This window comes from Chenopodium album, chromosome 25 (assembly GCF_948465745.1).
Source record: "Chenopodium album chromosome 25, dcCheAlbu1.1, whole genome shotgun sequence".
Taxonomy (NCBI): domain Eukaryota; kingdom Viridiplantae; phylum Streptophyta; class Magnoliopsida; order Caryophyllales; family Amaranthaceae; genus Chenopodium; species Chenopodium album.
The window spans coordinates 10,896,332-10,910,296 of record NC_137858.1 but is presented as its reverse complement, the minus strand read 5'-3'; the positions used below and the strand labels follow the sequence as shown (position 1 = coordinate 10,910,296).

Genomic DNA, 13,965 nt, shown 5'->3' with positions numbered 1-13,965 from the left:
TGAGAATTCATCTGGTGTTGATGCTGATTTGGTCAATGCTGTTTGCAAGGAGGTTATGAAAGCTTGGAAAGGCAAGGAATCTGTTATTACAGATCATAATGTCAATTTTGCAGGTATATTATCTGCTTCTAATGTTGATTCTATATCCACTGTTTTCTTGAAAAATGACTGGATTATAGACACAGGAGCTACTGATCATATTATTTGTGATCAAAATATGTTTGATTCATCTTATATGTTGGAGATACCTATTAAGGTTGGGTTGCCAGATGGTTCTGTTAGTTTGGTAACACATATGGGATCTGTCAGACTTAATTCTGATATTGTGCTCTCTAATGTCCTGTTCATCCCTCAGTTCAAACATAATTTGCTGTCAGTAGGAAAATTGTTAGACAATAACAATTTGACTGCTAATTTTGAGAGAGCTAAATGTTCTTTTCAGGACTCTACAACTAGTCTGATCAAGGCAGTTGGTTTCAGACATGGTGGATTATATAGATTTTCTCCAGTGTCAGCTATTTCTTCTACAAATTCTTCACATTCTGCTTCTGTTGTTCAAAATAATCATCCTAGCCTTAGTATTTTACATGCTAGGTTAGGTCATATGTCTGTTCATAATATTCCTAAACTGTCTATTCCTTTTGTTGATGACAGTAATAAGAGTTTTCATTGTGAATCTTGCATTCTTGGCAAGATGCATAAACTTCCTTTTCCTATTTCTGCTTCTCATGCTTGTGATCCTTTTGTTTTGGTTCACATTGATCTCTGGGGTCCATATAGGCAACCAGCTGTTGGTGGAGCAACTTATATGCTCACTATTGTAGATGATTTATCTAGAACCACTTGGACTCATTTGGTTCATAATAAAACTCAAGTTCCTGATATTGTCTCTCATTTTTTGGCATATGTTGAGAATCATTTTGGTGTTTATGTTAAAACTCTCAGAAGTGATAATGGTACTGAAATTTTTCAGCAACAATGTAGTTTGTTGTTTGCTTCTAAAGGCATTGTGCATCAGAGAAGCATCCCTGGAAATCCTCAGCAGAATGGAAGGGTGGAGAGAAAACATAAACATCTTGCTGAGTGTGCTAGGGCTATTAGGTTTCATGCTGGTTTACCTAAGAAATTTTGGGGTGATTGTTTTCTGGCAGCTACTTATCTCATCAACTTGATGCCTAGTTCAGTTTTGGGGTGGAAAACTCCTTATGAAATGCTTATGAAGAAACCTCCAGAGTATACTCATTTGAGGGTTTTGGGTTGTTTGTGTTATGCAGCCTGTAAATCTGGGGATAAGTTTGATGCTAGGGCTAAGAAATGTGTTTTTCTGGGATATCCTTTTGCTCAAAAAGGTTATAAGTTGTATGACTTGGACACTCATAAGGTGATTTTAAGCAGAGATGTTCATTTTGTTGAGGACAGATTTCCTTTTAAGGATGGTAGTTGTGATAATTTGAAGGATCTTGATACTATTCCTTTGGTGAATCCTGCTTTACATGACCCTCTCCCTGATTTTATTCCTGGTGATAATTTTTCACATAATTCTTCTCCACAAAATCATTCTCCTGTCTCTATCACATCAAATTCTTCTTCTAATTCTCATTCTTCTCCTGTTTCTTCTCTATTACAACATTCTTCTATTCTTCCTCTTACTCTCTCAACTGATTCTACTACTAGTTCTCCTTCTGATAATGTTCATGACATACCTGTTGTGTCTAGAACTTCTACAAGACTCAGGTCTTTTCCAAATAAGTTCAAAGATTTTGTGGTCAAAATCCCAAATATTCATTCTGTTTCTGCTGCTGTTTCTGAGAATTCTACTGTTCTTTTTGGTGAATCTTCTGAGCATTCTGTTAGTTTGGCTAAATTTTTAACTATTGTTGAGCCTGCTACTTATAATCAAGCTTCTAAAGATCCTAGATGGGTAGAAGCTATGAATAAGGAGCTTGAAGCTCTTGAGAAGAATGAAACCTGGGATGTTGTTGATTTGCCCAAGGGTAAAAAGGCTATTGGCTGTAAATGGGTCTATAAAGCCAAATTTTTGCCTAATGGTGATTTAGAAAGGTGCAAGGGCAGGTTGGTTGCTCGAGGAGACAGACAAATTAAGGGCAAGGACTATAAGCATACTTTTAGTCCAGTTGCTAAATTTACTACTGTCAGATTGATCATGGCTTTGGCTGCTGTTTGTGGCTTGCATTTGCATCAGTTGGATATAAATAATGCATTTCTTCATGGTTTTATTGATGAATAATTATACATGCTTCCACCTCCTGGTTATACAAAGGCTGGACCAGGACAGGTTTGCAAACTTAGGAGATCTCTTTATGGGTTGAAGCAGGCTAGTAGACAATGGAATCTGGAGTTAACCTCTTTTCTAAAGCATTATGGTTTTACTCAATCTCAGAATGATAATTCCATGTTTGTCATGAAGACTGAAGTGTCTTTTACAGTCATTGTTGCTTATGTTGATGACTTATTGGTGGCTGGTAATTCTTTGTCTGCTATTGATTCTGTTAAGTCAGCTCTGCATCAGCAATTTACTATCAAGGATCTGGGTCCTATGAAGTATTTTTTGGGAATTGAAGTGACCAGATCTGAATCTGGTATTTTACTTAATCAGAGAAAATATATTCTTGATTTACTCAAGAATACTCATATGGAGAATTGCAAGGATGCTAGTTTTCCTCTTCCTAAGGGTCTGCATTTGAGTACTGATGATGGTGACAGATTTTATGATCCTGAGATGTATAGAAGAATCATTGGGAAGTTGTTATATCTAAACATGACTAGGCCTGACATTTCTTATGCTGTTCAACAGCTCAGTCAGTTTCTTGGGGATCCTAGAGTTTCTCATTTTCTTGCTACACAACATGTCCTCAGATACTTAAAGACTACTATTGATCATGGTCTGTTTTATTCTTCTTCTTCTTCTCTTGGTTTATCAGCATATTGTGATGCTGATTGGGGGACATGTGAGTATTCAGGTCGATCTCTCACTGGTTTTGCTGTTTTCATTGGTGATTGTTTGGTTTCTTGGAAAACCAAGAAGCAGACTGTGGTTTCCAAAAGCTCTACTGAAGCTGAACTTAGAAGTATGAGCAAGACTACTGATGAACTTGCTTGGATTACTGGTATTTCGGATGATTTGGAGGTTCCTGTTCATTATCCTATATCCTTGTTTTGTGATAACAAGGCAGCTCAACATATTGCTGAGAATCCTGTTTTTCATGACAAAGTGAAGCATCTGAAGTTGGATTGTTACTATGTTAGGGAAAATGTGGTGGCTGGTTTTATTGTTACACATCATGTCAGTTCTCAGAAGCAATTAGCAGACATCTTCACCAAGCCTTTGGGTGCTGCTCAGCATCATTTTCTGTCTGTCAAGCTCGGGATGGTTTCTCCATCCTAGTTTTCGCTTGAGGAGGGGGTGTTTAGTGATAGTATTATTACACTAAATTAGTTAGCCACGTCAGAATTCTGTGTAACAGAATTCTGTTATGCTTTCTCTGGAATCTTCCTGCTTCCCATATATATTGTTTATTGCTGTAATTTCTGTGGTAAGAATATCATTCAATCAATAAAAATCATCTAAGTTTTCTCCCAAATTCTCTCTGTTTTCTTCTGGTTTTCTTTTTTCCTTTAATCTCATATTTACTTGAGATCGTATAATTTTGTTCTTGAAGCAAAATTATCAGAAGCAATCCTTTTTTTCAGATTATAATGAGATCGAGATGAGACTATTGGTGGCATTCGCAGTTGTTTAACACTGCTTATTTTTTACGAAGTATAATGAAATAAAGACGGGTGATTTTGTTTAATAATAATAGTCATTCGGAACTTACAATCATCCTTTAAGATATCTAAATTCTCAAAACAAGTATTAAATACCCTTAACTAATAGCATCGCTTCTAAACTGCCCCTGAATAATTTTAGATGTCATTGCATTGTTCTTGATGGAGCTTCATTGATGTATAGTCGCGAAAGTGATAAAACTTGATTGGTCATTATGATAGGCATATTTTAAAGACAAATCTTTTAAATCTGCACGACTGCACCCTTATACCAACAGACATGCAATTACACAAATTTGTAAGAAAAATCTTCCAACTTGTATCCATGCACACACAAAAAACAAACAAAAATAGGGAATCCACTAAACCCTACCTGTAGGGACGCACTATAATTAGTTAATTACCCTACTGTTGGTGGTGATCTTTATCAACTAAAGACATTCATTTGAAGAAAATTTTGGGGCTGTATCATTGATAAAATCAATAAAAGTTTAACTATAATGGTCAAGTTTGAAGAGTAAACATACAATTTTAGGTTTTTTTATTTTATTTTTTTTATTATTATTTTTTTATTTTTATACTACTGATTTGTTTAATACTACCTCAGCGTAGTCAAAGTTAATTGGCAAAGAATGCAAAAGGGCAAAATGTTATATTTTGTTTGAAGTGTTTTTATACAAAATCAATTATGTCATCCTATTGTGCCTATAAATGTAAAAATGTTTTCTTATTTAATTTGATTGAAAGATTTAGAGCAACTATATTAGTTGTAGCAGAGACTTGCTTGCAATTTATAATAATGTCCAGCTACCAGCTTGATCATAAAAGTTAAAAAATAAAATAAATAAAATGAAATACTACGTATAAAAAATTTAATTAAGAATTTGAGGTTTATTTAATTAATTAGTTATTACATAAAAGCTTATGTAGCATGACAAACTAATTTGACAATTTCCATATCATTGAGTTGCTTTTATAATACATTAAAATAAACTTAATGATCATTCATTTTTCGTTTATAATACATTAATACATTAAAATAAACTCAATGATCATTCATTTTATAATAAATTAAATTAAATTACATTACCGGTTAAGCACCCCAACCTCACCTCATTCATTTTTGGGCATGCATTTAATACTCTTTGTATTTGAACCTAACAAATAGAAGTATATAATCAGGCAACTAAGGTTAAATTTGAGCAACCACCTACAAAACTATTGCCGTCAAATTTTATGTACTCATCATATACTTAGCTTACGGTATATGACAAATATCAATTTTTATATATCATATACTACTAGTATACAAATTAATTACTACAACTAATATGTGTCAAAAAAAAAAAAAAAAAAAAAATTACTACAACTAATAACATCCTTATAAATTGAATGCACACTAAAAGTGCATTTAACATGACATGATACTTAGGAGAAATGATACACATGCAATTGTTGCATGTGGGTCTTACATACAACAACAATTGTGTTACTAAAAAAATCTACAATGTTACTAAAAAAATATATTAGGTCATCTATAAATATAAGTTTATTACTAGAAATAATAACGCCCTAGTCAACGTCATTATTTAGTGAAGAGATCTGTTTTTTTTATGCAAATTGAATAATACTAGTATATAATTTGACGATATCACATAGTATAATAATGTATACTCCCTCCGTCTCTTAATACAATGCCTCTTTCTTTTTATTATGTGAGGAATAAATGCTCAAAAGAGGCATTGTATTAAGGGACGGAGGGAGTATTGTATAATAAAAGCTTTTCATTGGCAAATTATACATTATTCAATTTGTATACAAAATAACATTTCTAGCTCTTCATTAATTGGTGACGTAGACTAGGGGGTTATTATTAGTAGCTAGTAATAAACTTTTATTTATTGATGACCAAATATATATTTTTTTTAGTAACATTATACATTTTTTTTAATATCATAATTGTTGTTGTATGTAGGACCCACATACAACAATTGTATGTGTAGCACTGTAGCCTTTACATGATAGTTTGTATGAAGCTATTGTGATTTTTGACTTTTGTTAAATGTATTGAACAATAATTAATAGCAGCACAACAAACCAGTACGTATATTAAACCATGTAATCCATGCAAATGTCAACTATTTTCATTTTCTCTTAATTTTTAACCTATCAAGGAAACCCTAGATTACATATTATTCATCTAACTTGATAATCACAATTATCCCCTTTAGATTTGAATTTAAAAGTTTTGGGTTTAAAATTGATATTACAATCATGAATTAAGTTGTATTATTGATGTAGTTATAATTGGATCCATATTTTTTTTGGTGTTTGCTTCATTTTTATTTATGATGTCTAAGAAATCGTGTAGAGAATATCTATTACGTATAATATTATGATATGTCTAACATATGTCGTTCTAGTGCGCAATGGTTTAAATCTTTTACGGATAGTATAGAAAAGTAATAATTTTGATACCAAAAACTAAAGTGGATTGGACAATTTACTCTGAATTTTAAGGGGCTTTTGTGTTTGAAAAATCTATTTGTGTAGAATATTTCAGCTGAAATTCATACTCATAAACTACACTGTGAAAAAATAAGCACGTTACACTCCATATCACAGTTGTGTTTTTATTATTAATTCATTCGAATAATTTTTAGGATGAGATCAATATTATATTATAAATAAAAACCAATGTTAACTTTTAGGATGCTCTTATTTATAGGCCTCTTTGCTAAGTACCTATATTCTTCTAAAGTCTACTACATTATTCTAAAATCATTACTAGGAGCATTCTACACACTAGCCTTCTAGAATTTGCATACAAAAATCTAGTACAAAGGTATTATGTACGAGTTTACGGAATAACCCGCAAAATGCTAGCATGGAAGACTTAAGAGTCTTGTTCGTGGCTAGATAGTGTATATTACAAATCAAAGATTCAATACGGGTACATATTCAAGAGTCGGACTTTGTCACACATAGATATATTAAGCCAAAATTATTAAATTTAACATGCGACTCTGTAAAACTCAAGGAGTTATAGTTAATGCAGTGAGTGAAGAGAGGAAAAGCTCGATCATCGATAAGTTAGCTTTTACAGAGGAATTGAAGATTATTGTGCTTAAACATAAAGCTAGCTCGCTTGCTAGTAATTAACAATTTTGCTTAAAGCCTGACTTAGTGTTGCTACTTTTAATTCTTTATTTACTACGCATTTTTAGTTCCATCACATGATTCTATATTTTTATTTTCTAGATAGCCATGCACTATATCTTGGGTTGGTAATTTGGTGATCTTGCCCCTATTTCTTGGGCGCTTGCCTAAAACTCCTAATAAGTGAGCTACGTAGTGTATTTGGTGATCCATATAGAAATAGTGAGGGTTGATGTCTGATCTGATCGTGGTCTTTCTCCTTATCATCTCAAATAATTTTAGAAATTATATAACTATATGAATGATATTTCATTGCGGGACAAAGTGCAATCTGGATGTAACTTTTCAAGTAGCTTTTATAGTTGTAAGCCTTTAATAAAGTCAAAACTTTACAAAAATTTTAAAAAAAATGTTTGACATAGTAATTATAAATCGATGGTCAATAAGAAGTATATATATGAATAATTAGTGTTCGATAAATTTTCATTGGCTCACTTTTAAAAAAAAACATTAATATATGTACGGTACTACGGTAACAGTTTTTTTTTTTTTTTTAAAAAAAAATATCCTACCAACAAATGCTGCTTTTTTTAGGGTTTTTTTTTTTCAAAATACGACCTCTTTGTGTAAAAATTATTATCTTGAATATAACAAGAGGTCAATATGTGTTTTCTTGTATACATTGAGAAATTTTTTTTCCTTCACGGAGTAATAAATTAATTAGTACGTATTTCACTAAATTTTTTTTTATTAAAATACTTGTGTAGTACACTAGTACTACAATTATGTGCGTGAAAAGACACATAGCATTCATGGACCAAATCTGGCTCCTATCTTCCTAGATCAAAACAAATTCCAAACGTAGCTGAACTAATTTGGAATTTAATAGCATGAATAATTGAATACATTTGAGTATATTTTTCACCTAAACCAAACTATCGTATCTCTTCATTCTTCACGTCACGAATGATTGTTTTTTGTTTGAGTTAATTTAATGATATAATCTCCCTTTCCCATTAATTTAGCTTCACATCATAATTCATAAGGTTTAGGTAGTCATCCAGCCTGAGTCTACGCCCTTTGAATTTTCGAGTTTTGATAGCCAAGACAATAGGTGAACTATTACCCCCCGATTACTATGTACTATGTCGTGCTTGTGCTCCACTTTCGAAATAGTAATAAGTCTTGTATATCACGGACATATGATGTATGGTATATTGTACATCATGTTTAGTCACCACAAATCACATAAAAATCAAATGTTATGACGCATTTTTCCATACTAGCTTAACTTTATAGAGTGTTTATTATAGTGTAATTGTTACAACTAACATCGAGTAATTTTTTTTAAAAAATTGTAATAATAGCGTAAAACATCGAGTTGTTACTTCAATTTAGGGCTAATTGGTTGATCAGATATGAAGTGATCAAGTGAACCATCATTCCTAACCTAAGCTAGATAGGGACATGTATCAATGTTTGTGCCTTAATTTAGCTTTGTAGCCTCAGCTACTTAGCTAGTCACTCAATCTAAGTTAACGCCTTGATTTAAAATTAAAAATAAATAAATAAATAAAAGGATATGGAGTACCAATGTACAACCGGTTGTATGTGTAGTTATCGTGTACTTATTTATAATTAAAGATACTATTGATCAAAATAACATGTGTCAATCAAATTGGGGCATATATTTTAAAACAGAGAGAGCATAAAACAAAATACTTTCTTTTACTTTAAATTATACTTGTATGAATTTGTGAGTAACAGCTAATAATCCCAACTTTGAAAGATCTCAGTATTCTCTAAGAGAGGTACACAAATTTGGTTGATGACCTAATCTAAGCGAGGTAGGTCGTAGGTGAGTACAATTGTACTATTTTGACTTATCAACTTTTATGAAATCTTTTGCAAATAAAACGTAAAAAATAAATTGGCTGCGCGAAAACTTTTTACAAAATCTAATGAGAAGTGAATTATAATAAAGAAGCTTGAGAAGGTTTCAATTGCAAGGCATGATAACTTTTAGTTACTTGAATTAGCTTAATTGGAGACTACTTTTAGAACCCATTCTATTCTTTTATGTATTCAGTAATTCAATATATATGAGACAAAAAAGTGATTAAGTTTTGTTGAAAAAATATATACCTCAATGGCTCAATACTTCATTCATTCTCTTTTAGTTACAACGTTTGACTTTTATATTTACCAAAGTATTTAAATCTTTTATTCTAATTATAGATTATAATAAATTGATATTGTGAAAATATAAATTGAGATAATAATCTAATAAAATCACATATTACTAACTACTTAACTAGCTATATATTGCCTAGCATAAAAATCAACAAAGGTGGTTAAATAAGATCACTTAGATAATACAAATTTCTAATTGTTGAAACTAAAAGAAAATGAAGGAAGCATATAATTTATCCAATAGTATATTCTAAAATTGTTTAACTTTGACTTCTATGTTATTCGGTGCACAACATTAAACTTTAATATGCATAATTTTTTATTAATGATAAAATAAAATTAAGGTTGAATAATTCATATTTTAATACTACACATTTAGATTAATATAATAACATTTGGCACAATACCAATTTTAATTTATTATTGTAGATGTCTGACTATTATATAATTATATTATTACTTCCCGTTCAAAAATAAAATGTAATAGTTAAACATTTGATTAAAAACATATAGGCTATAATTCGTCAAAAAATACATACAAGTTATAATTTATTTAACGGCTTGATAACAAATTTCTTTATTACATATCTTGAAAAATAAATTCAAAGTTTATTATTAGTCTTTGTATCATTTTCATTTGACTGAATTTACTGTTAAGACTTTTTTTTTTTTTTTTTTTGTTTACTTAATTCTCTATTTTTAAGGTCAAAGACCAATAGACCAATATTGATAATTGAGGACTTGACCCTAAGCTAATAATTTTTGCTACAATATTTGGGCACATATAATTCAAGGTAATTAGGTGCACCTCGTAGAATTATGTTAAAGTGAAGTTTACTACTATCTCATTGCATTAAAGATCTTTTAACACATGGAGTAGTTTTGAGGGTTTAGTTTTTATGAGAGTTATGACTCACTAGTCAATTAACACTGACTACATGTTTATCATGTATTCATGCAAATCATGTGTTTCATTATTTCATAATATCCCCTCACACACCACACACAGGAAAGAAATTGCAAAATGCAAAATATTAACTCAGTTCAATGATTTAATCAAAATGTTTTACCACTTCTGTTTTGTACCTGTCCAATTGTTCAGGTATATCAAAAATTGAACACGATGACTTAATCCACACAAACCACATGTACGTTGTTGTGTTTAGTACAAGTACAACACTTCGATGGTCGTTGACCCCAACTCGAGCCAAACCATACCTCTAAAACATGCAATCTAATTAACATTTTAACAATCCGTCTTGTGTGTGGCTGACCACACCATGTGACCACTTATAAAAAGAACAAAGCAACCCCTACAACACTAACCAAGTAACCTCTATAATACTGACCAAGTAACCCCTAATACACTAAGATAGTAATCTCTTTAACACATATCAATTAACCCCTATTACACTAACGAAGCAAACTCTATAACGGTTGGTTACACCGTGTGACCAGCCACATATAAGACTTTGTGACATTTTAAGGTCTCATACCATGATTGGAACTAATAATTTTACTCCATTTCTAAATAATATCCCACAATTTGCAAGTTAATCATCAAAGTTACCTTATCTTACGAGTCAAGCCACAACCATCTCACACAAGAATTACAATCGTAATCTTGATAATTAAATCTGAAAACAGAAAGGAAGCATAACCCAGTAAAGACGGACGTGGGGAAATAGAGATACTGGTAAACAAGCAGTTAAAATTGGATAGTTGAAGGATAGATAGAACTAACAAATAGCGAATCTTGCTCTTAAAGCCTTATTTTAAGGTATAAGCATCCCATAAACCGAAGTCTCCCCTTTTTTATTGCAGTCCCACGATTCAATTCTTCACTCTACTAACCACTATATAAACACTAGCATTGTCTTCTACTTATATCATACTAGATTAGTATTAAGAGTTAGTATTACTAATTATAACAGTTATTAGTAGTAAGCTGAGCTAAAATGGCAGCGAGAATGGGTTCTTTTAACTACCTAGTTCGCCTGTTCTCGTTGCCTTTGTTTGTGTTCTGCTTGTGCTTAGGCAGTTTGCCAGTCGATGGTAAGCAAAACTACAAAGATGCATTGACCAAGTCAATCTTGTTCTTTGAGGGCCAAAGATCTGGGAGGCTCCCTAAAGATCAACGCGTCACCTGGCGGTCTCATTCTGGCCTTCTTGACGGCTCTCTTGCTGGTGTACGTTACACTTTCTTTACTTACATAATTCTTTTAGGGGGCGTTTGGTTCACAAAGTGGTATGGGGTTGGAATCAGGAATGGGGTTAAGGTGGTATCGGGTTGGAACTTGATACTTAATACCATGTGTTTGGTTTAATTCTGGAATGGAATATCTCACTATTCTCTCCTTTTATTTGATACCTAAGGGAATGGAATGAGCCAAACCCACCTCCCCCCCAAGGTTTCTAAACCCCATACCTCATGGGTTTGAGGTATGGGTTTGAAATTCATATTTTTGTCAACCAAACATATGGTATGGGTTTTAGTCATTCTAAACCCATACCTCATACCTATATTTCGTGAACCAAACGCCCCCTTACTACTATGTACATGCATTGGGTCATAATGATTTTTAATTGCCTAAAAACCAAATTAACAAAGAAAGTGAAGATTGAAATATTGACGTTTCACTGAATGGTGACAGGTAAATTTAAAGGGAGGCTACTATGATGCAGGGGACAATGTAAAATTCAACTTACCAATGGCCTTCACCACAACCATGTTATCATGGGGGACACTGGAGTTTGGGGGTAGAATGGGGCCTGAGTTAAACAACGCAAGGGCTGCCATCCGTTGGGCTACTAACTACTTATACAAATGCGCGACTGCCACCCCTGGGAAGCTATATGTTGGGGTGGGTGACCCAAATGCAGATCACAAATGCTGGGAGAGACCAGAGGACATGGACACTCCTCGAACTGTTTATTCTGTTTCTCCTAGCAACCCAGGCTCTGATGTTGCTGGTGAAACTGCAGCCGCACTTGCTGCTGCTTCTATTGTTCTCCGAAGCACAGACCGGAGATATGCAGCTATGCTATTGACTACTGCAAAGAAAGTGATGGAATTTGCTTTAAAGTACAGGGGAGCTTACAGTGATTCTCTTGGGTCAGCTGTCTGCCCCTTCTACTGCTCGTATTCAGGGTACAAGGATGAGCTGCTATGGGGGGCAGCCTGGCTGTACAGAGCAACAAAACAGAGCTATTACTTGAATATGATGAATTCACTAGGAGCTAATGATGCCACAGACATTTTCAGCTGGGACAATAAGTTTGCCGGCGCTCGAGTCCTTCTCTCCAGGGTAACAAAATATTATGTTAATTTTTCACTTCACCTTATTTTAACCTTTAGAATTTAAACAAAACTTACCATCTATTTATTCAGAATGCATTAATAAGAAAAGACAAGAATTTTGAGCCTTACAAGCAAGCCGCAGAAGAGTTCATCTGCCGCATATTGCCCAACAGCCCTTCTACTTCCACCCAGTATACACCAGGTGCTTTACTTTTCCAATTAATCTCTTTACAGTCAGTTGGGTGATAAGTCACTCAATTCTAGAGAAGATCAAGCATACTAAGAAAAACAAAAATAATTAATTACGATAAAGTTATCGCATTAAATTCAGGTCCGGGTCAGATTATTTCAGTTCAAGTCAGTAGGTCACACAATTGAGTCACTAATGAACTTGTATAAAACGTATGTAGGTGGTCTGATGTATAAACTCAGCGGGAGTAACCTCCAGTATGTGACATCCATCAGTTTTTTGCTCACAACTTATTCCAAGTTGATGATAGTTTCCAAGCACACGTTCACTTGTGGTTCCATTGTGGTCACCTCGAAAACTTTACGACGCCTTGTCAAGAGACAGGTTTTCATCTATCTTCCCTATGTGATCTTTAAAATCATCTTACCATCATCAACTCAAAGAAGCAAATATATACTAGCTACATACTAATTATTGTTATTGCAGGTGGATTACATACTTGGAGACAACCCTTTGAAGATGTCCTACATGGTCGGATATGGGGCTAATTATCCAAAAAAAATTCATCACCGAGCTTCGTCCTTGCCTTCCTTAAGAAAACAGAATCAAGCTATCAAATGCAGCGATGGCTTCCAACCTTACTATTATGGCTCAAATCCCAATCCCAACATTCTGATTGGAGCTGTCGTTGGAGGTCCAAGCCAGAATGATGCTTACAGTGATGATCGCACAGACTTTAGTCACTCCGAGCCAGCCACATATATAAATGCAGCTATGGTTGGAACCCTTGCCTCCTTCGTTAGGTTCTGAATTCCATAAATTTCAGCTCCACTTCCACCTTTAGTCAACGAACCCTATGCAGCCTACCTACATATAGTAGAAAAACCATGCTCTTCGTGTAGATACTCTGCCTATCCAAAGTGCAGAATGTCGAGCTAGTAGTTTCTTTTCTTCTTTTTTTCTTTTTTACCCTTTCAGTTGCTTTTTTTTTCTCTATGAATTTCACCTCACACTGAAAGGAATCTATTTAGAACATGACGTAGAAAAGGCTGAAGCCAAAGGAACATCACCCATTGTGAAGCAAATGTGCTTGTAATAGTCGTGTACGTGCATGTGTATTTACATGTTTTATGGATAATGATCTCAGCATTATTTCCATCAATTAATCAAACAGCTCCCTTTCTCTTTTGGCTGGCCACCAGCCCGGGGGAGCAGGGGAGACTCCTGTTACCCCGAAAACCCAAGCTTAAACTACCAAAATCTTAACAGAGATTTGATTTTAACATTATAGTTGACAAACTGCTAAAAAAATCACACGAATTGCCAAGTTTTT

General features: G+C 33.4%; 1 protein-coding gene across 1 annotated transcript; it reads left to right on the top strand.

Annotated features, from left to right (window-relative positions):
• Positions 1–11,099: 11,099 nt before the first annotated feature.
• On the top strand, positions 11,100–13,474 carry LOC145614196 (endoglucanase 9-like). The gene is made up of 5 exons (XM_081669211.1): positions 11,100–11,330; positions 11,796–12,449; positions 12,533–12,644; positions 12,853–13,016; positions 13,119–13,474. The coding sequence occupies exons 1-5, from the start codon at positions 11,100–11,102 to the stop codon at positions 13,440–13,442; spliced, it is 1,485 nt and encodes a 494-aa protein (XP_081525337.1). The 3' UTR covers positions 13,443–13,474.
• The last annotated feature ends 491 nt before the right edge of the window (positions 13,475–13,965 follow it).